This window comes from Oncorhynchus nerka, linkage group LG6, assembly GCF_034236695.1.
Source record: "Oncorhynchus nerka isolate Pitt River linkage group LG6, Oner_Uvic_2.0, whole genome shotgun sequence".
Taxonomy (NCBI): Eukaryota; Metazoa; Chordata; class Actinopteri; order Salmoniformes; family Salmonidae; genus Oncorhynchus; species Oncorhynchus nerka.
Window position 1 is genome coordinate 67,321,756 of NC_088401.1, and position 26,044 is coordinate 67,347,799.

General features: G+C 42.7%; 1 protein-coding gene across 6 annotated transcripts; it reads left to right on the forward strand.

The window, feature by feature from the left end:
• The first annotated feature begins 100 nt into the window (after positions 1-100).
• btk (Bruton agammaglobulinemia tyrosine kinase) lies at positions 101-25,958 on the forward strand. Of its 6 annotated transcripts, none has more exons than XM_029662413.2 (19): positions 101-214; positions 10,899-10,966; positions 11,399-11,565; positions 12,258-12,362; positions 13,308-13,389; positions 13,590-13,718; positions 14,220-14,278; positions 14,402-14,589; positions 18,982-19,044; positions 19,457-19,511; positions 19,832-19,908; positions 22,068-22,195; positions 22,482-22,556; positions 22,853-23,024; positions 23,787-24,006; positions 24,643-24,707; positions 24,873-24,991; positions 25,216-25,373; positions 25,615-25,958. In XM_029662413.2, the coding sequence occupies exons 3-19, from the start codon at positions 11,425-11,427 to the stop codon at positions 25,684-25,686; spliced, it is 1,908 nt and encodes a 635-aa protein (XP_029518273.1). In that variant the 5' UTR covers positions 101-214; positions 10,899-10,966; positions 11,399-11,424; the 3' UTR covers positions 25,687-25,958. The 6 variants fall into 6 exon arrangements, with proteins under 6 accessions (XP_029518273.1, XP_029518274.1, XP_029518272.1 ...); XM_029662412.1 differs by lacking the exon at positions 101-214 and adding an exon at positions 7,697-7,802; XM_029662414.2 differs by lacking the exon at positions 10,899-10,966.
• Positions 25,959-26,044: the final 86 nt, after the last annotated feature.

Consider the following 26,044-nt stretch of genomic DNA (forward strand, 5'->3'; position numbering starts at 1 on the left):
GGAGCTAATATAAAAATGAGCAGGAAGCAAAAAGGGAACTGCGTGAAGTCAATTCCTCTGAAAGGGTGGGGTTTAGTCTCCTGCTGCCACACACTGTTAGTACATGGAATAAGAGCAGCCATAGCAGAGGTCTTTGTCCATGTCAACCCTCCACATCACACACAGTCTGCAGACAGTGGTCTGTCTATAGGCGTTGCTGAGTGTCAGAGTTAAGGTAAGTGATGAGGTATTTGCTAACTAAATGGTAGGGGTCCATCTGCTGGGAAAGACGAAAGCTCTGTAGGTTCCATGCAGGCTATGTATTACTGTATGCGTTACATTGAAAAATAGGCTTCTATTGAGTATGCAGGTCCTCGTTACCTGAGAGAGAACCAGATGGTCATTGTAGAAGAGAGTTTGTTCTGAAAGACTTACCTGGGTAAATAAAGGTTTAAATTGTTATATTAAAAGGTAAGTCAGAAGGTTGACATTACCACTACATGATATCTAAGAATGAATTAAAAGTCATCAATTTGGTCTCTTTTGATGAGGTTTCATCATGTAAAGCATGAATGATAGTAAGCTACCATTACATTGGGAGAACATCGGGATCTCCAACATTGAAGCAAGCTTGACGTTTCTGGACTTTCACTATCGTATCCAAAGCAGCAACATGGTTCAATCAAATTTCTTGTTCATGAAAAGTGATGGAAAATGTCCAAACAAACTACAGCATATCATTCATGTATCATTCCTCAGTATCTCTATTAGATGTTCATTCATTGTCCAGGCCTGTCTTGAACACATTGTATTGTGGAGGGTGGATGATGCCCACATGCATATCAAAGAACATGTAGTCAGTACTTTTTTTCCCTTCTTCATATTAAAGACATTGCCCTTAATGTATAATATTTTGTCAATGAATGAGTTACAATGCACTTTGGATAGCAATGGAGTGATTGGAAAAAGAAAACAAACACTATCATGTTCATTCTTAAACTTTGTTGTTACGTGTCCACTGTCCATGCTCTTATGTTTACTTTTCACAGTGGAGAGTTTTGGAGCTGGATATTAAACATGAATTACTTAATATTAATTTGATAACATACACAGTGTACAAAACACAAGGAACACTTGATCTTTCCATGACATAGACTGACCAGGTGATTCCAGGGAAAAGCTATGATGTCACTTGTTAAATCCACTTTAATCAGTGTAGATGAAGGGAGGAGACAGGTTAAAGAAGGATTTTTAAGCCTTAAGACAATTGAGACATGGATTGTGTCTGTGTGGCATTCATAGGGTAATGGGCAAGACAAAATATTTAACTGCCTTTGAACTTGGTACGGTCAGGCACACCCGTTTGTGTGTGTCGAGAACTGCAATGTTGCTGAGTTTTTGCCGCTCAACAGTTTCCCGTGTGTATCAAGAATGGTCCACCACCCAAAGGACATTCAGCCAACATGAGACAACTGTGGGAAGTAGTGGAGTCAACATGGGCCAGCATCCCTGTGGAACACTTTCTACACCTTGCCCCGATGAATTGAGGCTCAATATTAGGAATGTGTTTTTAATGTTTTGTGCACCCAGTGTATGTTGGTCTGTGCAATTTCAACAATATCCCTGAAACATTGATGCAAAGAAATTGCAAGCCGAAAGCTGCCTTCGCTTCTACAAAGAACAGTCACCCCGCTATGCAGTACGTCTTCTTGACCCATTTCTTTTAGTAGCTGGTATGTTACATTAAGGAAGAAAGTAGGGTTTGTAAAACCAAGATCTGTTTGTATGTTTTGGCCTGTTTGTATAATCTGAGGATGTGAGGAACCCTTCTGCCTAAATATCTTCACATGGAGAGTTTCCTTTTGTGGTCAGACACACACTGAGTGTGTATGTGTGTTACTGTGACTGAGTGTGTATGTGTGTTACTGTGACTGAGTGTGTATGTGTGTTACTGTGACTGAGTGTGTATGTGTGTTACTGTGACTGAGTGTGTATGTGTGTTACTGTGACTGTGTGTGTGTGTGTGTATGTGTGTTACTGTGACTGAGTGTGTGTATGTGTGTTACTGTGACTGTGTGTGTATGTGTGTTACTGTGACTGTGTGTGTATGTGTGTTACTGTGACTGAGTGTGTATGTGTGTTACTGTGACTGAGTGTGTATGTGTGTTGACTGTGATGTGTGTTACTGTGACTGAGTGTGTATGTGTGTTACTGTGACTGAGTGTGTATGTGTGTTACTGTGACTGTGTGTGTATGTGTGTTACTGTGACTGAGTGTGTATGTGTGTTACTGTGACTGAGTGTGTATGTGTGTTACTGTGACTGAGTGTGTATGTGTGTTACTGTGACTGTGTGTGTATGTGTGTTACTGTGACTGTGTGTGTATGTGTGTTACTGTGACTGTGTGTGTATGTGTGTTACTGTGACTGTGTGTGTATGTGTGTTACTGTGACTGAGTGTGTATGTGTGTTACTGTGACTGAGTGTGTATGTGTGTTACTGTGACTGAGTGTGTATGTGTGTTACTGTGACTGAGTGTGTATGTGTGTTACTGTGACTGAGTGTATGTGTGTTACTGTGACTGAATGTGTATGTGTGTTACTGTGACTGTGTGTATGTGTGTTACTGTGACTGTGTGTATGTGTGTTACTGTGACTGAGTGTGTATGTGTGTTACTGTGACTGAGTGTGTATGTGTGTTACTGTGACTGAGTGTGTATGTGTGTTACTGTGACTGTGTGTGTATGTGTGTTACTGTGACTGAGTGTGTATGTGTGTTACTGTGACTGTGTGTGTATGTGTGTTACTGTGACTGAGTGTGTGTATGTGTGTTACTGTGACGGTGTGTGTATGTGTGTTATGTGTGTTACTGTGACTGTGACTGTGTGTATGTGTGTTACTGTGACTGTGTGTTACTGTGACTGAGTGTGTATGTGTGTTACTGTGACTGTGTGTATGTGTGTGATGTGTGTTACTGTGACTGAATGTGTGTTACTGTGACTGAGTGTTACTGTGACTGAGTGTGTATGTGTGTTACTGTGACTGTGTGTGTATGTGTGTTACTGTGACTGAGTGTGTATGTGTGTTACTGTGACTGAGTGTGTGTATGTGTGTTACTGTGACTGTGTGTGTATGTGTGTTACTGTGACTGAGTGTGTATGTGTGTTACTGTGACTGAGTGTGTATGTGTGTTACTGTGACTGAGTGTGTGTATGTGTGTTACTGTGACTGTGTGTGTATGTGTGTTACTGTGACTGAGTGTGTATGTGTGTTGCTGTGACTGTGTGTGTGTGTTGCTGTGACTGTGTGTTTGTGTTGCTGTGACTGTGTGTTTGTGTTGCTGTGACTGTGTGTGTGTGTGTTGCTGTGACTGTGTGTGTGATGTGTGTTTACTGTGACTGAGTGTGTATGTGTGTTACTGTGACTGTGTGTGTATGTGTGTTACTGTGACTGAGTGTGTATGTGTGTTACTGTGACTGAGTGTGTATGTGTGTTACTGTGACTGTGTGTGTATGTGTGTTACTGTGACTGAGTGTGTATGTGTGTTACTGTGACTGTGTGTGTATGTGTGTTACTGTGACTGAGTGTGTATGTGTGTTACTGTGACTGAGTGTGTATGTGTGTTACTGTGACTGTGTGTGTATGTGTGTTACTGTGACTGAGTGTGTATGTGTGTTACTGTGACTGAGTGTGTATGTGTGTTACTGTGACTGTGACTGTGTGTATGTGTGTTACTGTGACTGAGTGTGTATGTGTGTTACTGTGACTGAGTGTGTATGTGTGTTACTGTGACTGAGTGTGTATGTGTGTTACTGTGACTGTGTGTATGTGTGTTACTGTGACTGTGTGTATGTGTGTTACTGTGACTGTGTGTGTATGTGTGTTACTGTGACTGTGTGTATGTGTGTTACTGTGACTGAGTGTGTGTTACTGTGTGTGTTACTGTGACTGTGAGTGTGTATGTGTGTTACTGTGACTGTGTGTATGTGTGTTACTGTGACTGTGTGTATGTGGTTACTGTTACTGTGACTGAGTGTGTATGTGACTGTGTATATATGTTACTGTCACTGTGACTGAGTGTGTATGTGTGTTACTGTGACTGAGTGTGTACTGTGTGTTACTGTGACTGAGTGTGTATGTGTGTGTACTGTGACTGTGTGTGTATGTGTGTGTACTGTGACTGAGTGTGTATGTGTGTTACTGTGACTGTGTGTGTATGTGTGTTACTGTGACTGAGTGTGTATGTGTGTTACTGTGACTGAGTGTGTATGTGTGTTACTGTGACTGTGTGTGTATGTGTGTTACTGTGACTGAGTGTGTATGTGTGTTACTGTGACTGAGTGTGTATGTGTGTTACTGTGACTGAGTGTGTATGTGTGTTACTGTGACTGTGTGTATGTGTGTTACTGTGTGTTACTGTGACTGTGTGTGTATGTGTGTTACTGTGACTGTGTGTATGTGTGTTACTGTGATGTGTGTTACTGTGACTGTGTGTATGTGTGTTACTGTGACTGAGTGTGTATGTGTGTTACTGTGACTGTGTGTATGCGTGTCACTGTGACTGTGTGTATGTGTGTGTTACTGTGACTGAGTGTGTATGTGTGTTACACTGTGACTGAGTGTGTATGTGTGTTACTGTGACTGAGTGTGTATGTGTGTTACTGTGACTGAGTGTGTATGTGTGTTACTGTGACTGAGTGTGTATGTGTGTTACTGTGACTGAGTGTGTATGTGTGTTACTGTGACTGTGTGTATGTGTGTTACTGTGACTGTGTGTATGTGTGTTACTGTGACTGAGTGTGTATGTGTGTTACTGTGACTGAGTGTGTTACTGTGTGTGTTACTGTGACTGTGACTGAGTGTGTATGTGTGTTACTGTGACTGTGTGTGTTACTGTGACTGTGTGTTACTGTGACTGAGTGTGTATGTGTGTTACTGTGACTGTGTGTGTATGTGTGTTACTGTGACTGAGTGTGTATGTGTGTTACTGTGACTGTTACTGTGACTGGTGTGTGTATGTGTGTTACTGTGACTGAGTGTGTATGTGTGTTACTGTGACTGTGTGTGTATGTGTGTTACTGTGACTGTGTGTGTATGTGTGTTACTGTGACTGAATGTGTATGTGTGTTACTGTGACTGAGTGTGTATGTGTGTTACTGTGACTGTGTGTGTATGTGTGTTACTGTGACTGAGTGTGTATGTGTGTTACTGTGACTGAGTGTGTATGTGTGTTACTGTGACTGTGTGTGTATGTGTGTTACTGTGACTGAGTGTGTATGTGTGTTACTGTGACTGAGTGTGTGTGTGTTACTGTGATGTGTGTTACTGTGACTGAGTGTGTATGTGTGTTACTGTGACTGTGTGTGTATGTGTGTTACTGTGACTGAGTGTGTATGTGTGTTACTGTGACTGAGTGTGTATGTGTGTTACTGTGACTGAGTGTGTATGTGTGTTACTGTGGCTGTGTGTGTATGTGTGTTACTGTGACTGTGTGTATGTGTGTTACTGTGACTGTGTGTATGTGTGTTACTGTGACTGAGTGTGTATGTGTGTTACTGTGACTGAGTGTGTATGTGTGTTACTGTGACTGTGTGTATGCGTGTCACTGTGACTGTGTGTATGTGGGTTACTGTGACTGAGTGTGTATGTGTGTCACTGTGACTGAGTGTGTATGTGTGTTACTGTGACTGAGTGTGTATGTGTGTTACTGTGACTGAGTGTGTATGTGTGTTACTGTGACTGTGTGTGTGTCACTGTGACTGTGTATGTGTGTTGTGACTGTGTGTATGTGGGTTACTGTGACTGAGTGTGTATGTGTGTCACTGTGACTGAGTGTGTATGTGTGTTACTGTGACTGAGTGTGTATGTGTGTTACTGTGACTGAGTGTGTATGTGTGTTACTGTGACTGTGTGTGTATGTGTGTTACTGTGACTGAGTGTGTATGTGTGTTACTGTGACTGTGTGTATGTGTGTTACTGTGACTGAGTGTGTATGTGTGTTACTGTGACTGAGTGTGTATGTGTGTTACTGTGACTGTGTGTTACTGTGACTGAGTGTGTATGTGTGTTACTGTGACTGAGTGTGTATGTGTGTTACTGTGACTGAGTGTGTATGTGTGTTACTGTGACTGTGTACTGTTACTGTGACTGAGTGTGTATGTGTGTTACTGTGGCTGTGTGTGTATTTGTGTTACTGTGACTGTGTGTATGTGTGTTACTGTAACTGTGTGTATGTGTGTTACTGTGACTGAGTGTGTATGTGTGTTACTGTGACTGTGTGTATGCGTGTCACTGTGACTGTGTGTATGTGGGTTACTGTGACTGAGTGTGTATGTGTGTCACTGTGACTGAGTGTGTATGTGTGTTACTGTGACTGAGTGTGTATGTGTGTTACTGTGACTGAGTGAGTATGTGTGTTACTGTGACTGAGTGTGTATGTGTGTTACTGTGACTGAGTGTGTATGTGTGTTACTGTGACTGTATGTGTGTTACTGTGACTGAGTGTGTATGTGTGTCACTGTGACTGAGTGTGTATGTGTGTTACTGTGACTGAGTGTGTATGTGTGTTACTGTGACTGAGTGTGTATGTGTGTTACTGTGACTGTGTGTGCATGTGTGTTACTGTGACTGAGTGTGTATGTGTGTTACTGTGACTGAGTGTGTATGTGTGTTACTGTGACTGAGTGTGTATGTGTGTTACTGTGACTGAGTGTGTATGTGTGTTACTGTGACTGAGTGTGTATGTGTGTCACCACAAAAGTAAACTCTCCATGTAAAGACACACACACTTATCAGACAGGAAACGTCCAGAGAGCATTTGTTGCAAGGTTCCTGTTATCAACAAACCAACACTTTCATTGGAAGGGAGTGTGTCATTGAAAAGAAGACAAAGTACTCCATAAAATGATACTGAACCCATGTATGTTACTGTGCATAATGTCTGTATTCCTCTTCGCCATTGGTTAGTCGATTTAAGAGACACATCCTCAGTGTCATTGATTGGATGCTGTGTCCCTGGCATTTTGTTTATCCCACATTGAGGCTTGTATCAAACAAATAAATACTTTGGTGGCATGTTGTTAGTAGTATGTATTATACTATGTGTTAGTAGTGTTATGACAGTGTCAAGAGAGGAAGAGGGGATGTAACAGTAACCAGTTGAACCACAGTGGCGCCACTGATACTTTCCAACATTGTCTCTTTTTATTTAGCATTGCAGTGCAACACTGTTGCAACTTCCCTATAAATTCTACTGTGTCAGCCCAAGTGACTCAAGCTCTTTAGAAAAAAACCTAGCACTTGTGTGGCTGACAGGCTAAACACGACTGTTGTAATACAAGATATTACGATTGATAGGACAGCTGCAGCCACTAAAGAGACACATTTATACTTGCTCTACCTAGAGGCTTTAGGTCAGTGTTTTACCCAGGCTTATATCTGCATGTAAACAACCTGTTTGAAATATTGTGTGGACTGCACAGTATGAGCTTGCAGCAGAGGCAAGGGGTTTGATTATGTGTCAAAGAGGATTATTTGTAACATAACATTACACAAAATTATAATACTGTTGTTGACATACTGCATAGTATCAAAATCATCTAGCTAGTGTGAAAAAAAACATTACACTCATGGCTAGTCGGATGTGTCTACTATCTTGTAGTGTGAAAAGAGAGGGGGTATCAGCAGCAGATGCAATCAGGAAGTGAGAAGGAGGGTGTTTAAAATAGTCTGAGCTGAGCTGAGTAAACTTGTATCATGGAGATAGCATGCAGAGGAACCTTAACTATTAAGCTCTTTTGAATATATCTACGGTATAAGGAACATGGGTGAGTTGGAGTTGGTGAGAAACGTTCTGTCGTTACCTGTCTGTGACATTGAAGTATTCCTTTTTTGAGCGCTGTGTTCATTTTAGGACACTGCCTATGTTAAAAGAGAACTAGAAGGTTGTATTGATGATGCAGGGAGGGAACTATACATGGTTACTTGGACTTTGAAATAATTCCTCATTGGGTTTAAGTCATTTGGGTTTAAGTCAGTTATTTGAAAGAAGAAAAACTGTTGTTGATTCTGTGGCCTGTATGAAAGGGAAGGTCAAGTAGATCAAATACTATTGAATACTTGATATGTATGCTTGATTTAGTTTGACAACGTTTGCAGTGTATCCAATGGAATAGTACCCGAAAACCCCAAGATACCAGTAAATCTAGAGTACCTCAAATACAAAGTATTTGACATATGTATGAATTTGGACCCAGCTCTTCTGCATGGTGAACAATGGCATTTTCATGCTTTATGTTATCATATGATCATACTCTGTACATTTGTGGCCTGTGGTATCAGCTGAGGTGACATCACCACACCAGTGTCCATAGTGGAGCCATTATCCTGATCCCCAGATAATTAACAAATATCTGACGCTATCTGTCTATTTGTCAAACTTGCTTTCCTTCCGTCTGATGCTGGAATGAATCAATAGAGGCCTTGTTTTGTGTGGAAGGCTGACAGTGGTGTGGTTGACCAACCCAGCAAGGTGCAATGAGTGGTAGATACAAAGAAGAGCATAGGAATCCTTTTGTCTCTGTGTCTTATGTTTCCTACAATAGGGACGTATTTCTCCCCATATTTCACGAGTTCAACAAAGTATTGTCACTTCAATAGAACTGCATTACCAAAAATAGAGTTTGTGGACATTCATCAAATAAAAGTGATAGTGTATGCCAGCATGCCAACAGAGATAAGCATTATTTTGCACTAAGCAATATTAACGCTAAGCTGTAAGTCAATGAACCCAAATCCGTAGTGAACTTTCCCTTTAACAATATCAGACATGAGAGCATAAGCATTGGCAACGATTGTAGGTGGGGAAAGGTTTGCGAGGGGTAGCCAATAATGTCCTGCCTTCATCGTATGGGGAAAAGAGAGGGTCAATGTGTTATGGAACATACAAATAAAATAAAATGTCACATGCGCCGAATATAACAGGTGTAGATCTTACAGTGAAATGCTTACTTATGAGCCCCTAACCAACAATGCAATACAAATAAGAATAAGAAATAAAAGTAACAGGTAATTAAAGAGCAGCAGTAAATTAATAATAGCGAGACAATATACAGGGGGGTACCGGTACAGAGTCAATGTGCAGGGGCACCAGTTAGTTGAGGTAATTGAGGTAATATGTACAGGTAGAGTTATTAGAGTGACTATGCATAGATGATAACAAAAGAGAGTAGCAGCGGTGTAAAAGAGGGGGTGGGGGCAATGCAAAAGTCTGGGTAACCATTTGATTAATGTTCAGTAGTCTTATGGCTTGGGGGTAGAAGCTGTTTAGAAGCCTCTTGGACCTAGACTTGGTGCTACGGTACCGCTTGCCGTGCGGTAGCAAAGAGAACAGTCTATGACTTGGGTGGCTGGAGTCTTGGACAATTTTTAGAGCCTTCCTCTGACACCGCCTTGTATAAAGGTCCTGGAAGGCAGGAAGCTTTGCCCCAGTGATGTACTGGGCAGTACGCACTACCCTCTGTAGTGCCTTGCGGTCGGAGGCCGAGCAGTTGCCATACCAGGTGGTGATGCAACCGGTCAGGATGCTCTCGATGGTGCAGCTGTAGAACCTTTTGAGGATCTGAGGACCCATGCCAAATCTCCAAATTCCTGAGGGGGAATAGGTTTTGTCGTGCCCTCTTCGCGACTGTATTGGTGTGCTTGGACCATTTTAATTTGTTGGTGATGTGAACACCAAGCTCTCAACCTGCTCCACTATAGCTCTGTCAATGAGATTTGGGGCGTGCTCTGTCCTCTTTTTCCTGTAGTCCACAATCATCTCCTTTGTCTTGATCACGTTGAGGAAGAGGTTGTTGTTGTCCTGGCACCACATGGCCAGGTCTCTGACCTCCTCCCTATAGGCTGTCTTGTTATTGTCGGTGATATCCATGGCTTCTGGTTGGGGTATGTATGTACGGTCATTGTGGGGACAACGTCATCGATGCACTTATTGATGAAGCCAATGACTGATTTTGTGTACTCCTCAATGAAATTAGAGGTATCCCGGAACATTTTCCAGTCTGTGCCAGCAAAAGAGTCCTGTACCACTTTATTATTGATCGAGTCACTGTTGCTTCCTGCTTTAATTTTAGCTTGTAAGCAGGAATCAGAAGGATAGAATTATCGTCAGATTTGCCAAATGGAGGGTGAGGGTGAGTGAGAGCTTTGTATGCGTCTCTGTGTGTGGAGTAAAGGTGGTCCAGAGTTTTTTCCTTCTGTTTGCACATTTAACATGCTGATAGAAATTTTGTGAGACCGATTTAAGTTTCCTTGCATTAAAGTACCTGCCACTAGGAGCGCCACCTCTGGATCAGCGTTTTCCTGTTTGCTTATGGCAGAATAGAGCTCATTTGGTGCGGTCTTAGTGCCAGCATCGGTCTGTGGTGGTATTTAGACGTAAACTCTCTCGGTAGATAGAGTACCTCATGATAAGAATGCAAAGAAACAAACAAAAACGCAATTGGATAGGAACAAGTAAATTGTCAGCCTTCTTCTCTGGCACCATCTTACAGAAGTAGGATATTAATTTGATCACACTGTTGCTGGAGAACTTTCCTGCAATGGAGGACATTTAAAAAATGTTGAGGTTCCACTTTGAAATTTCAGACTTGATTTTCAATGTATCAACTCCTACAAAAATGTCCATTAATTATAATCTACATAATAATTCATATTTCCTGTTGCTGCAGTATTACTTTCCTGCTGTAGCAAACTGGATCAGATTAAGATCCTACATCTGTAGAGAAGCAGGAAGATGTGGGTAAAGGAAACAGTTGTGCCACAACGAAGGAGGAAACATTGGCAGGAGCGCTCATGCAAACCAGGGGTTAATATATACACACTGATATCTGCTCCGGATCACATCTGTTTCTATCTGCTTTCAGATCTATGCTGTAGATCTATGCTTTAGATCTATGCTGTAGTGACAAAGCACAGAGTTCATGAAGAGTAGGTAAGTAGTTAGTCGTATAAGAACCTGGGGAAAGTTGGTCTTATAGTCTTATAGATATACCTTCCCAAAATCCTAACCTTAACCATGAGGGATGACAATGTAAAACTGACCTTAGGGCAGTGTCTAGAGGGAAATGTTACCCTACTCTGTTAAGCACTGTGGAAACTTGTGATAAGCTGAGTTTCGGGTAAATACCTGTACAGTACACCATCAATCAAATGATGTTGTTCATGATTTATCCAATGGAGAACAGTCAACTACACATTTCCTCCAGTAGCTACGGTCACTAGCAAGGTTTGCTACAGCACTTGATGTGGTTGAAGCTGCTGGTCTTTTTATCCCCCATTAGGCCTTGAATGCATGTGACCAAAACATTTTATACCTTCTTCCATCTCTGACTGTAGCTGTTAAGTTGACTTGCCTTTTCTCCAGGTAGGGGGATAACATCTGATCAGACCATGTCAGACAATCTCCTGGAAGAGATCTTTATAAAACGCTCCCAGCAGAAGAAGAAGACCTCCCCTTTAAACTTCAAAGAGAGGCTGTTCATCCTCACACAGGACAAGATCGCCTACTACGACTATGATCTGGACAAAGGGGTATGTACTCGTAGCCTGGATCTGTTTGTGCTGATCTGGGACCAGGTTAATGTACTGTATTTTTAATTTAATTTATCTGTTATTTTACCAGGTAAGTTGACTGAGAACACGTTCTCATTTGCAGCAACGACCTGGGGAATAGTTACAGGGGAGAGGAGGGGGATGAATGAGCCAATTGTAAACTGGGGATTATTAGGTGACCGTGATGGTTTGAGGGCCAAATTGGGAATTTAGCCAGGGTTATCACCCTACTATTACAATAAGTGCCATGGGATCTTTAATGACCTCAGAGAGTCAGGACACCCGTTTAACGTCCCATCCGAAAGACGGCACCCTACACAGGGCAGTGGGATATTTTTTTTAGACCAGAGGAAAGAGAGCCTTTTACTGGCCCTCCAACACCACTTCCAGCAGCATCTGGTCTCCCATCCAGGAACTGACCTGGACCAACCCTGCTTAGCTTCAGAAGCAAGCCAGCAGTGGTATGCAGGGTGGTATGCTGCTGGCTTATGTTATCATTATAAACATTGACCATAACCCAAGTGTAGTTTAACACTATAACAATTTTATCATACTACGCTATGCTCCCACAAATATACTGCAGTACCTGTATTGTTGGTCATCTCAATAGGTCTGGGTTTAGTAGTCCTGCCGTTCCCCCACTCACTGTAATCCTTTAATCCTCTGTGCAGAAAAAGAAGGGGTTGAAAGGCACCGTGGGCATCGATAAGATCAAGTGTGTGGGGACAGTACAGCCGGAGCCCAGTGCCCCCGCGGAGCGCCAGTACCCGTTCCAGGTGAGCTACTGCTGGTCCTAGATCAGTGAGACCAATGAGATTAACACAACCACAGATCTCAGACCTGTGGATGTTTTAGTTCACTCTCTTTTCTTCTCGTGTCCTGTTACAATAATTCTGTGTGGCAGTAAAAAGAGAATGCCCTCCATCATTGTTGCTCCAGTTGAGTGACATCAGATGACCTCTAGATACTGTAGATGTTTAATGAAGTGTTGTGCTTCCTTTAACTCTCTGACACTATTCTCCAGGCATTTACTTTGCTCAGTCTTAGTTGAGGGTCCAGTTAGCCCTGGGCTAAAATCATGCAGGATGAAAAGCCCATAGAGACTATTCAGGTAGCTTTGAGGTGAAAAGGGATATACTGCATCTACCTAAGAGAAACTAATTTACCCAGCAGTGCAGAGATGGTTAACATGCTGAAAGTCAAATCTACCTCAACAGAGAAACTAATTTACCCAGCAGTGCAGAAATGGTTAACATGCTGAAAGTCAATAAGAAGAAGTGAAAACAACTCTCTTGACAGTGGAGACCGAGCTGAACTGAGGGTTTCAACAACAGCGCAGGTGTCACCACAGTAGACATGGTGACTAAGCAGCAAATGATATTACAGCCTCTATAAAGACACAGGAAATACCCAATATATTTGCATACCCCTAAATGAGGAGTTTGTGGGATGGGTGGCAGCAAGGCTCAGAAGCACAATAAGCTAACCTAATGGAGCAGGCATTTATTTATCTCCAAAGCAGTAACCTATGGTCATTGCTTGCTATATAGCACAAACAGATCTGAGAGCAGGTTCAGAAAATAGTGTTTGTGTCCCTATTGTTGTGATAGAATAGATACTTCTACACTATTGTATTGCTTTCATGTGTACGGCCTGACCTGGTACTACCCTTCACCAACTGAAGAAACAGCTGTTTCTCTCTATCCCCCAATTTACCACAGATAATCTACGATGAGGGCCCACTTTACATATTCGCCAAGAGCGACGAGGTCCGAAAGCAGTGGCTCCACAAGCTGAAGCATGGTCAGTATGCAGCATTATTGTACACCTAACACTAAAAGTGTCGGACGAAGAATAGACAAAGGGAGACATGAGATACCGTAAACATTTCCTTACGGCCCATAATACCAGCCCCATTGTTTAGTCAGATCTAGGTGTCTATGCAAATTGCCAGTGTTGATCCAATGTAAATGTCGTCCCACATTCTGTGCCGCCATGTTAAGTGGTGCGTTTCAACAAGGACCTGATGCAGAAGTACCACCCATGCTTCTGGATGGACGGCATGTGGCAGTGCTGCCAGCAGGAAGTCAAACAAGCCATGGGCTGCAGGGTGCTGGAGAACAAGAATGTAGGTCAGTAATGTGGTGGGAAAGCCATCAATAAAACTGGCAGTAAAAAGAGTATGTGTTCTCTACCAGCTTATGTAATTAGGAAGTAAATGGGAACATTTTACTTAAAGCTTGCAGTTATAATGCACTATGATGCTGTTATAATGCATCGCAGAACCATATATTCAGATATACCTCAATATATGACTCTGCATATGCAGAGATGCATTGAAAGATGTGTATGATATATGATGATGATGTCTTATAATGCATGTATGATGTCTTTATAATGCATCTATGATGTCTTATAATCATCTCATAATACCCCAGACTAAGACCAGACATTTTGTATCAGTATAAATGTTGATACATAGAGATACATACTTATATAACCATTTAAAACTTGTACCTGCAGGCTTGAAGTGATAACAAGTAACTGAGGAAATAAGTATTATAGGTAACGGCAGAGAAGCATAAATTGTAGTCACAGAGAACAAAACATGAAGCACCCCCTTTCCCTTATAGGGGTCTCAAAGGGGTCTCGGAGGCAGTCCAGAAAACCCCTTCCACCGACGCCAGAAGAGGTCTGTCTTACATGTTCTTGCCACTCTTGTGTTCAGTTACAGTATCTCTACTTCTGATTGATACAGGAAGGATATACAGCATCACCCATCTTTATCAATGTTGTCTCTCATCCCATTTTTCAGGAGAAACCTTTGAGGCCTTTACCTCCGCAGCCTCCCGAGGAGCCTGCGCTCACCACAGGCATGACGGTGGTCGCTGAGTATGAGTACACACCCTCCACGCCCCAGGATCTGGAGCTGAGGAAGGATGAGGAGTACATCATTCTGGAGATGTCTGACTCCAACTGGTGGAGGGCCAGGGACAAATACGGGTGAGAGAGGCAGAGAGGAAATTGAGAAGAGACAGGTGGAGGAAGGGTTGTTTAAGAAAGTTGAAGCTCATTTTCTGCATTTCTATACAATTTATGCTCATTTTAAAATGTTATTTGGAGAACAGCAAAAAGAAGCAAAAATGGCTACAGCCATTATCACTGTAGCTTCATTCACCTCAGCCCATCTACAAACACATAGCCTATTAGATATACAATTAGCCACTACACATGAACTCACATTTAATATATACAGAGGGATCTGTTACCAGAAAAGGTATTTTATTAAAAGAAGGGTAACAAATCGTTTTGCTTTACAGAACAATGTTTTTTGCAGTTTTACAGTATATTCCCTGCAATTCTACACATTTTGCCATGGGGTGGGGAGAAAGTGTTGCAGTTTTACATTTACATTTAAGTCATTTAGCAGACGCTCTTATCCAGAGCGACTTACAAATTGGTGCATTCACCTTATGACATCCAGTGGAACAGTAGTGCATCTAAATCTTTTAAGGGGGGGTGAGAGGGATTACTTTATCCTATCCTAGGTATTCCTTAAAGAGGTGGGGTTTCAGGTGTCTCCGGAAGGTGGTGATTGACTCCGCTGTCCTGGCGTCGTGAGGGAGTTTGTTCCACCATTGGGGGGCCAGAGCAGCGAACAGTTTTGACTGGGCTGAGCGGGAACTGTACTTCCTCAGTGGTAGGGAGGCGAGCAGGCCAGAGGTGGATGAACGCAGTGCCCTTGTTTGGGTGTAGGGCCTGATCAGAGCCTGGAGGTACTGAGGTGCCGTTCCCCTCACAGCTCCGTAGGCAAGCACCATGGTCTTGTAGCGGATGCGAGCTTCAACTGGAAGCCAGTGGAGAGAGCGGAGGAGCGGGGTGACGTGAGAGAACTTGGGAAGGTTGAACACCAGACGGGCTGCGGCGTTCTGGATGAGTTGTAGGGGTTTAATGGCACAGGCAGGGAGCCCAGCCAACAGCGAGTTGCAGTAATCCAGACGGGAGATGACGAGTGCCTGGATTAGGACCTGCGCCGCTTCCTGTGTGAGGCAGGGTCGTACTCTGCGGATGTTGTAGAGCATGAACCTACAGGAACGGGCCACCGCCTTGATGTTAGTTGAGAACGACAGGGTGTTGTCCAGGATCACGCCAAGGTTCTTAGCGCTCTGGGAGGAGGACACAATGGAGTTGTCAACCGTGATGGCGAGATCATGGAACGGGCAGTCCTTCCCCGGGAGGAAGAGCAGCTCCGTCTTGCCGAGGTTCAGCTTGAGGTGGTGATCCGTCATCCACACTGATATGTCTGCCAGACATGCAGAGATGTGATTCGCCACCTGATCATTCCTGCAATTCTACACATTTTTCCTTGACTTACGCCATGCTAATATGATATCTGAGTGAGAGTGACTAACAAAATCAATGGGGGCCCCTGGAGGTAGCTGGCTAGACTAACTAGACTAATTTACCAATATTTTTAATTGTTTTAGCTGACATGGGCTAATTGAGTAACTGCTAGTGATTGACATACACTGAGTATACCAAACATTAGGAACACCTTCCTAATATTGAGCCCACCTTTTGCTCTCAGAACAGCCTTAATTTGTCTGGGCATGGGACTCTACATGCTCTACACAACAACAGTTGTGTCAAGTTGGCTGGATGTCCTTTGGGTGATGGGTAATTCTTGATACACACGACAAACTGTTGAGTGTGAAAAACCCAGCAGTGTTGCAGTTCTTGACACAAATCGGTGCGCCTGGCACCTACTACCATACCTCGTTCAAAGGCACTTAAATCTTTTGTCTTGCCTATTCACCCTCTGAATGGCACACACACACACACACAATCCATTGTCTCAAGGCTTAAGCATCCTTCTTTAACCTGTCTCCTCCCTTCATCTACACTGATTGAAGTGGATTTAACAAGTGACATCATTAAGGGATCATATCTTTCACCTAGAAAGAGCAGATGTTTTTAATGTTTTGTGCACTCGCCTCCCAGTGGGCAAAACTTGGTTGCAATCATTATGACAATATTATGTGAAGTTGTTCAGGTTGTACACTGTTTTTAAAGGAACAAGTCTTTTAGCAACCAGTAAAATGTAACCAGTTTACAACCTGGAAATGATACCATTATGATGTTGTATGTTACCTGCTGGGCTGTGTCTTTGCTGGAAGAACACTTCTAAAACATAACACCTATCAACAAAGAAAGCACAAGAAAAACACATTAAAAAAGCCCTCACCGACCCTTCACCCGGCTGTGCTTCCCTTTCTAGTCTGTAATGGTTTGCAAGCCCTGCCACATCCAACAAGCGCCAGAGCTGGTGTAGTAAGATTCGATCTTAGTCCTGTGTTGACGCTTTGCCTGTTTGATGGTTCGTCGGAGGGCATAGCGGGATTTCTTATAAGCTTCCGGGTTAGAGTCCCGCTCCTTGAAAGCGGAAGCTCAAACCTTTAGCTCAGTGCGGATGTTGCCTGTAATCCATGGCTTCTGGTTGAGGTATGTACGGTCATTGTGGGGACGACGTCATCGATACACTTATTGATGAAGCCAGTGACTGATTTTGTGTACTCCTCAATCAAATCAAATCAAATCAAATTTATTTATATAGCCCTTCGTACATCAGCTGATATCTCAAAGTGCTGTACAGAAACCCAGCCTAAAACCCCAAACAGCAAACAATGCAGGTGTAAAAGCACGGTGGCTAGGAAAAACTCCCTAGAAAGGCCAAAACCTAGGAAGAAACCTAGAGAGGAACCAGGCTATGTGGGGTGGCCAGTCCTCTTCTGGCTGTGCCGGGTAGAGATTATAACAGAACATGACCAAGATGTTCAAATGTTCATAAATGACCAGCATGGTCGAATAATAATAAGGCAGAACAGTTGAAACTGGAGCAGCAGCACAGTCAGGTGGACTGGGGACAGCAAGGAGTCATCATGTCAGGTAGTCCTGGGGCACGGTCCTAGGGCTCAGGTCAGTTGAAACTGGAGCAGCAGCATGGCCAGGTGGACTGGGGACAGCAAGGAGTCATCATGTCAGGTAGTCCTGGGGGCCAGTTGAAACTGGTCCAGCATGGCCAGGGGACTCAGGTCCTCCCTAGGGCTCAGGGAGAGAAAGAAAGAGAGAAGGAGAGAATTAGAGAACGCACACTTAGATTCACACAGGACACCGAATAGGACAGGAGAAGTACTCCAGATATAACAAACTGACCCTAGCCCCCCGACACATAAACTACTGCAGCATAAATACTGGAGGCTGAGGAATCCCGGAACATGTTCCAGTCTGTGATAGTAAAACAGTCCTGTAGTTTAGCATCTGCTTCATCTGACCACTTTTTTATTAATCGAGTCACTGGTGCTTCCTGCTTTAATTTTTGCTTGTAAGCAGGAATGAGGAGGATAGAATTATGGTCAGACTTGACAAATGGAGGGCGAGGGAGAGCTTTGTATGCGTCTCTGTGTGTGGAGTAAAGGTGGTCCAGAGTTTTTTCCCTCTTGTTGCACATTTAACATGCTGATAGAAATTTTGTGAGACCGATTTAAGTTTCCTTGCATTAAAGTCCCCGGCCACTAGGAGCACCGCCTCTGGATGAGCGTTTTCCTGTTTGCTTATGGCGGAATACAGCTCATTGAGTGCGGACTCAGCCTCAGTCTGTGGTACGAAACAGCTACGAAAAATACAGATGAATACTCTCTCGGTGGATAGCTTATCATGAGGTACTCTGTAGACCACCCTAACTCAGGCGAGCAAAACCTTGAGACTTCCTTAGATATCGTGCACCAGCTGTTATTTACAAAATACATAGTCCGCCGCCCCTCGATTTTAAACATAACACCTATCAACAAAAAAACAGTTTAAAAAAGCCCTGACTGACCCTTGGCCCTGTAACAAAACAATGACATGCTTCCAAGAATAGAGATGAGGACTGGTGATCAGTATACCAAGGTTAAGGTACATTGGTATCTTAAAGTCACAGGTGCATTTAAACTGTTTTCATGATATGTGTGTTGTTTTAACATGCAGTAAGAATAACAATCATATCCCTTTCATACATTATGGGCGATATTTTCATGATGCAAAATAGTGATGATGCAAAACACAGTAAAACTCATTTTAATCTGGCAGTGTGATTTAATTTGATACTTTTCTTCAGAAATGTGTGTGTATGCATTGCTGAGATTACTAAACTCAGTTAAATAATCATATTTTTATCATGCATATTGTTGAGGAAAGTGTTAAATTGAATCACACAGCTAGATTAAAATGTTGAGTTTTAAGGTATGTTTTTCACAGATGTGAACTGTTGTGCAGCATGAAAACGTCACCCTGTGTCTTTAACATGCTAAATGTATATTGATTTATTAGGAGATTGTGTGTGGCCTTCCTTTGCAGCAAGGAGGGATACATTCCCAGTAATTACGTTGTGGAGGCTGGAAATGAACTGGAAAAGTTTGAGTGAGTATGGAATTCTCTTGCTAGAAAACATTGACTATTAAACATTGCATTACAATGATAGGGTTTCAGATGTAATCCTACACCTCTCTAATCCTGTGGGAACCAAAAATAATGAGGTACCAAGTCACCACACCTTCCGAACACATTAAATCCCAGCAGGGCCGTGGTCAGTGGGGCACGCAACAGAAAACGTTTCAAAATGTTTTGCAACTGGATGCGAAAATGTGCATTTCTTATTGGATGAATCAAGGTAGTCCCTCCCTGTTTCAATCCGTTTTCTTACGTTTAGTGCCTAATTAACACGATTCAGCAGAATACTGCCTCATGTGACCTGCTTTAATACCCGTTGCTATGAGGTCAGGTTAACCATAGTGGTTTATAACATGCACATTTCACCTTTTCTTTTTCCCAGCTGGTACTGCAAGAGCATGAACCGTAGCCAGGCAGAGAATCTGTTGAAGACAGAGGTAATCTCAATGAGAAAACAAAACATCTGTAACATACAGTATCAGTTGACATACCACTGTTCCTCTCCTTTGCTTACACCAGCAACACAAGTGCTGCATTTAAAATCATTTAAAATATCACAAAAGTTATTTCCATTGTGGTCCTCTGATCTGTGGTCCTTATACCATTAGCTATGGACACCAATTTTAGCTATGGGCACCATCATCTGTCAAATAGCTTAGAATGACAGAACATTGCTATGGGATACTCACAAAGCAATACTGCCTCTGCTTTGTATGTACCTCTGCTATTGAGGTTATTGTTTTTTCTTTTTTCCCAGAACAAAGATGGTGGTTTCTTAGTACGTGACTCAAGCAAAGCTGGGAAGTACACCGTTTCTGTGTTCACCAAGGGCGGGTGAGTTTATTGAGGGCAGACAGATGGGGCATGGCTAACTGTGTCTGCGTCCCAAATGGCAACCTATTCCCTTTATGGTCCAATACTTTTGACCAGAGCCCAGGGGGTGCTATTTGGGACGCATCCTGTGAGTATGCCTATCCACTAGTCAAAACCGTGAATGAGTCCAAAATGGTGCACAATTCTCTATGTAGTGCACTACTTTTGACCATATGGCTCTGGTCTAAAGTAGTGCACTACATAGGAATTGGATGCAATGTCAAACACAGACCATAAATGGAAAGTCAAAAGAAGAACTGCTCAGCAGTAGATATTGAAAGCAAAAACAGCCACCTGCAGAGGAAGAGAGATGTAAATGTCTCCATGCAAAACCAGGATTATTCTTTCTGCACAACCTTTCAAAGGGCTTGGGTCAAAAGTACCACACTATATATGGCAGGAGTATTCAAATGTTCTACCTGAAACTGTTTGTGTCCCAGGCAATGTTCCCTCAAAAAATGTTTGGCACTGAGCAAATGTAATTTACTGTGAGCACGGAGGCTGTGAACACTGAGGCTGTTCCCGCTTTAAGTTATAGTTTTCACTGTGGCCAAGTAGGTTACTGTGGCTATTTGATCATAATGTAGGCCTACCAGAGTGGCCTACTATAAAAATAAAAAAACATGGAGAAAAATGCATCCCATAACATCTGAACATGAAATATCTGTTCTGTTACTCAGTCTACAGTAACAGCAATGTGTTGTGTTCAATGAGAGTTTTGAAAAAACATGCAGGGCTTGACATTATCCTGTTTATTGACATGTCCTTCAAACAGGCGATGAAAAAGGGTGTGTTGTTTGATGCAAGAAACCACTGTACAAAATAGCATTCATTATTCATTATTCACATACCATTATTACAGAGAATCAGACAAATTATGCTACCATCAACCTATTGGCTACTTAGCTTATTCAAACCTGTCTCAAAATACAACACTGCCCCAAAATACAACACAGCCCCTTTAAGACATAAAAAAGCTATTGACCTGACTTGCTTTTCAAAGATGGCTAGAAATGCACACATTTTGTGCTCTTGTAGGAAGCAACCACTCCCCCATTGTTGAGGAGAAATTAGCTATAACTGGGCTCATAACTCACTTACTAGCAAAGAATATTAACAAATGTGCACAGGTGGCTACATGCAGCTCTCGCTTTGATCTCAAAACAAGCGCATCTTCTCTTGACTGCTCACACTGTAAACACAGTCCAGTTCAAAGTGAATGGCACAGATCCATATGGCAATGGCTATTTGCTTATAGGCCTACTTCAGCTCTGATTGGTTATGGTGCAGTGGTCTGTGTAGAATACAGGCCTGAGTTGTGTCTGTCAATGCAATTGAATTCTACTCCAATGCGCTCTGCCTACAAGGCGCTCTGCCTACAAGAAAATCTCTTAAACAGTTAGTTAATAAAGTCTTGCATAGTTCATTTTGTTTGGGTATGTGACATTGAAAGTGGCTAATATTACATTGATTTGAGCACAATTCTCACAGTAGAGCAAAATGTTGATCGTGTTAACGAAAGGGGAAAACTCTAGAAGGTTGAGTAAAGTTCAATCTCGTGCTTCTCTGCGCGTGTCCGGGTCCCAGGTCTAAATCAATCCCCGATTTATGGGGAATCATTTTTTTAAAGCAGTGGAACTAGCTTCGAGGTCCAGGTTTGAATTTGCAAAATATAGGGAATAGGGTGCCATTTTGGATGCAATCAATGTGTGAACAGAGCATCTTGTTGTTACTTTCAGATTCACAGCTCATGAAAATAAACAAAACTATTAAAGGGACATTACACTCCAATATTAAAGATCCAGCTATACACCACAATAACATTTTTTTTACAAAAGAGATAAGAACTATGTAATTTCTAGGTGTGCAGTGCTTATCTTTTACATTCATTTGGAGTTGAGGCATAGAACTAGATCTACACAACCAAGGGCGTGGGATGTAGATTCAATGGAATTAGGCTACTTTTGAGGTCTAAAAGCATCTGACAAAGTTTGATTTTGGAGTGTTGTGTCCCTTTAAATTCCTATCCCTTTAACACAACCTAGTAACTCTCCTCACTCACACCAAACATAACACTCCTAACTCAAACCAAACCAAACACTACTCACTCTTCCCATTAGGGAGACTGCGGGTAACTGCAGACACTACAACATCTGCACCACCCAACAAGGCCAGTTCTACTTGGCAGAGAAGCACAATTTCAGCAGCATCCCAGACCTCATTAACTACCACCAGCACAATGCAGCAGGTACAACTAACCCCAACTAAGGTTTTCAAAATTACAGTAACTTTCCTAAAATTCCCAGGTTTTCCAGAAATCCTGGTTGGAGGGTTCTAGATTTCCTTCTTATTCCCTCCTGATTCCAGGAATTTTCCAACCGAGATTTCTGGAAAACCAGGACATTTTGGGAAACTAGCCGGAAATGTGCAACCCTACACCAACACATCACTTCATATGCATCTGTGTAACAGTACAGGTTCATCATGATGAAATACATCACTTACGATATATTGTCCATCATGTCCCATTCCAGGTATGGTCAGCAGGCTGAAATACATTGTGTCAAGTCGTGCAAAAAATGCCCCTTCCACAGCAGGGCTTGGTTATGGTGAGTGTGTTCTTTCAATACATTTCTATTGAGAGAGTATTATGTATATACTGTAGCCTGGTGGTCCGGTCTGTTTGTGTTCTGGGCAACTCCTCTCTGTCTGTGTTGTCAGGCTGAAGATATGTAGCTGTACCACTTGACAACAATAGAATAGTTGGTCGTGGCACATACAATATGGGACCAGAATAGTGCAGTAACAGAAACCCTTATGACTGACTTTGAGAAATGCTATCTGTGGCTTGATTGCTAACATCAGTAAACATTGTGTTCCTTCAATTTGTTATTTTGTCCTCCAGGGGTATGGGAGATTGACCCACGCCACCTCACCTTCATCAAGGAGCTGGGCAACGGGCAGTTTGGAGTGGTGAAGTATGGGAAGTGGCAGGGCCAGCATGACGTGGCCATCAAGATGATCAAGGAGGGCTCCATGTCTGAAGACGACTTCATAGAGGAGGCCAAAGTCATGATGTAAGCAAAGCTCTTTCTATCTCAGATGGCTGCAGTCAGTGGACTATGGGGTCAAATGTATTAAATGAATGCTCAATTTCAATTAAATCCCTATCTCCTACTACCATACCTGCTACACCTAAGGCACTTGTGCTGATGTAAATCAAATCAAGTCGTATTTGTCACATACATATAGGTAGAGGTAAAGTGACTAGGTAACTAGAGCAATAGGGACTAGAGCCATAGGGAATAGATCCATAGGTAGAGATATATCCAGAGCTTTGGAGGCTGCTGAGAGGAGGATGGCTCATAATAATGGCTGGCACGGAGTTAATGGAATGGCATCAAACACATGGAAACCATGTTTTTTATGTATTTGATAGTATTCCACTAATTCCGCTCCAGTCATTACCATGAGGCTGTCCTCCCCAATTAAGATGCCAGCTACCTCCTGTGGACAAGAGGTACAGTATTTAGAGTCATATATGGTAACAGCTCTACCTTGTCCCCTGCTGAAATTCTCCTCATATGGGGCAGTCGAATTGTAAAATTCCGTGAACTTTCAATAAATTCCCTGGTTTTCCAAAAACCCTGATTGGAGGATTCTGGATTTCATGCTTATTCCCTCCTGATTCTGGGAATCCTCCAAATGGGATTTCGGAAAAAGCAGGGAATTTATTGAAAGTTCTCTGAATTTTGCAACCTTAGACAATAGTGTTGCTCAATTTAACCTACATAGGCCTACAAAACATGCTTAAACTTGTCTCTTTTCGCTTGAACTAGGAAGCTCCGCCACGAGAACTTGGTTCAGCTGTACGGCGTGTGCACCAAACAAAGGCCCATCTACATTGTCACAGAGTTCCTCTCCAACGGCTGCCTACTCAGCTATCTGCGGGAAGGGCTGAAGCAGCATCCATCCCCCATCCAGCTCCTGGAAATGTGTAAAGACGTCACAGAGGGCATGGCCTACCTGGAGGCTCAGCAGTACATCCACAGAGACCTGGTAAGATATTATAATTGTTGTGGAAATTCTACAGAGGGACACTCGAAGTCAATCTTAAATTATTCATTGTTTATTATCAGCGCGCTGGAGAGGTTCCAACCAACTCAATGCACCAAGTACACATGTCGATCAGGAGCTCTATCTGGGGCAGTCCTGTTAGATCCTTATATACTGGTTACAGACACATTGCATGGGTTTCGTTCATAGGATTGGTTCCGGCATGTGTCTGGCACCGTCACCCATCTTAACTTATAGAACATATTCTGGGCGTTCTGCCAGATGGTCCTAAGGAGGAGGTCATGTTGCCCCTCCGCTCATATCTTTACCAAGCACAGGCAGGAACCAAGGATTATTTACGACACTAAGACAAGATTAACATTTTCAAGGCTGTCTCTTCACATGATAAACATTTCCATCACATACTTATATGTCAAATAGCTTGGGTTTTGCCATTTCCCCTTTTGGGACTATTCCACTGACTCCCTTTTGGGACTATTACACTGATTGTTCAAACTAAATCAAGCGCAGTTCACGTATTTGAAAGACACAGCAGGTCTGATCCTGACATGATACTACTACTATCCTATACTAAACAATACTGGGCCCAAATAACACATACTCTGTTCTATTTCTCAGGCTGCAAGAAACTGCTTGGTAGATACCAATGGGACCATTAAAGTCACTGACTTTGGACTGTCGAGGTAAACGACTGTGATTGTTGTACTTGAATCTGGCAGCTTTTACAAAAAAGCACACACTGCAGAAATACCTGACAAATAAATCATATCTACAGTTGATTCTTACAGCAATATTATGTAATTCTTGCTCCTTTCTTGACAAGTTGACAACTCTCCCTGTCATTTCAGGTATGTCCTGGATGATGAGTACACCAGCTCTGCAGGCTCCAAGTTCCCAGTGCGCTGGTCTCCTCCTGAGGTCCTGCTCTACTGTAAATTCAGCAGCAAGTCAGACATCTGGGCTTATGGTTTGTATAGGCCTCCTATCTTAGCTCAGATCCAGGTCCCAGGTCTGTTTGAGCTGTCTTGTCAACTCGGTATGGTTGTTGTCACACCAATGACCATATGAGTTGGTGAGAGCGAACAGATCTGGGAACAGGCTACAGCTATTTAGCCTTTAATTCACTAACTGATCATTACATTACTGCTGATCATTTAATAAATATTGACAAGGTTACCTTGCTCTCCATAGGGGTCTTAATGTGGGAGGTCTACACCTTAGGGAGGCTTCCCTACGAACGGTTAAACAACAATGAGATAGTGGAACAGGTGTCCCGAGGCCATCGCCTCTATCGCCCCCAGTTGGCCAACGACAGAGTCTACACCATCATGACCAGCTGTTGGCTGGATGTACGTACAGTATAAAGTAGCCAGCATAATGCCTGGTCCCAGATCTGTATATTCTGTCTTGCCAAATTTCATGGTCACTGTCAAACCAAGTTTGCAAAACTGCACAGTTCAGGGATCAGGCTAGATGAGTGGGGGTCAAAGATAAATGTCAGTAGAATGGACATGTCAGCTTGACAGCTTCTAATCTAAAACAGTTTGCCTCACCTTCATGTCTTGTCCCTCCTCTTGAATTGACTGGCAGAAGGCGGACGAGAGACCCACCTTTCAGGAGCTGTCGGTGACTGTTCAAGACTTGCTCTATGAGCTCCAGTAGATCCAACCACCACATTCTGAGATTGAAATACAGTTCGCAGACTCATCCCTCTGGCAGATACACTTCCTCATGCAGAGCAGACTCAAGGCTTCCTCCCCTCAGGGCCTCATTCATTCTGTGCATCGGCCATTGAGGAACCTGCTTTAGGAGAAGTAGATAAAACTGTTAAAGAAGGATCAGCCATCCTATGGGAGCGCTGAGAGATGCTATATGGTTGAACATGGGACTCCCATGATGAACTCCAGTAGTGAAATAAAATATTATTTGATGAATGTATCTGTTGGTTATTGAGAACATGCTAGATATGAAAAGTTTTTCCTTATTTATTTTGTTTTTATTTTATTACTATCATTGGTGA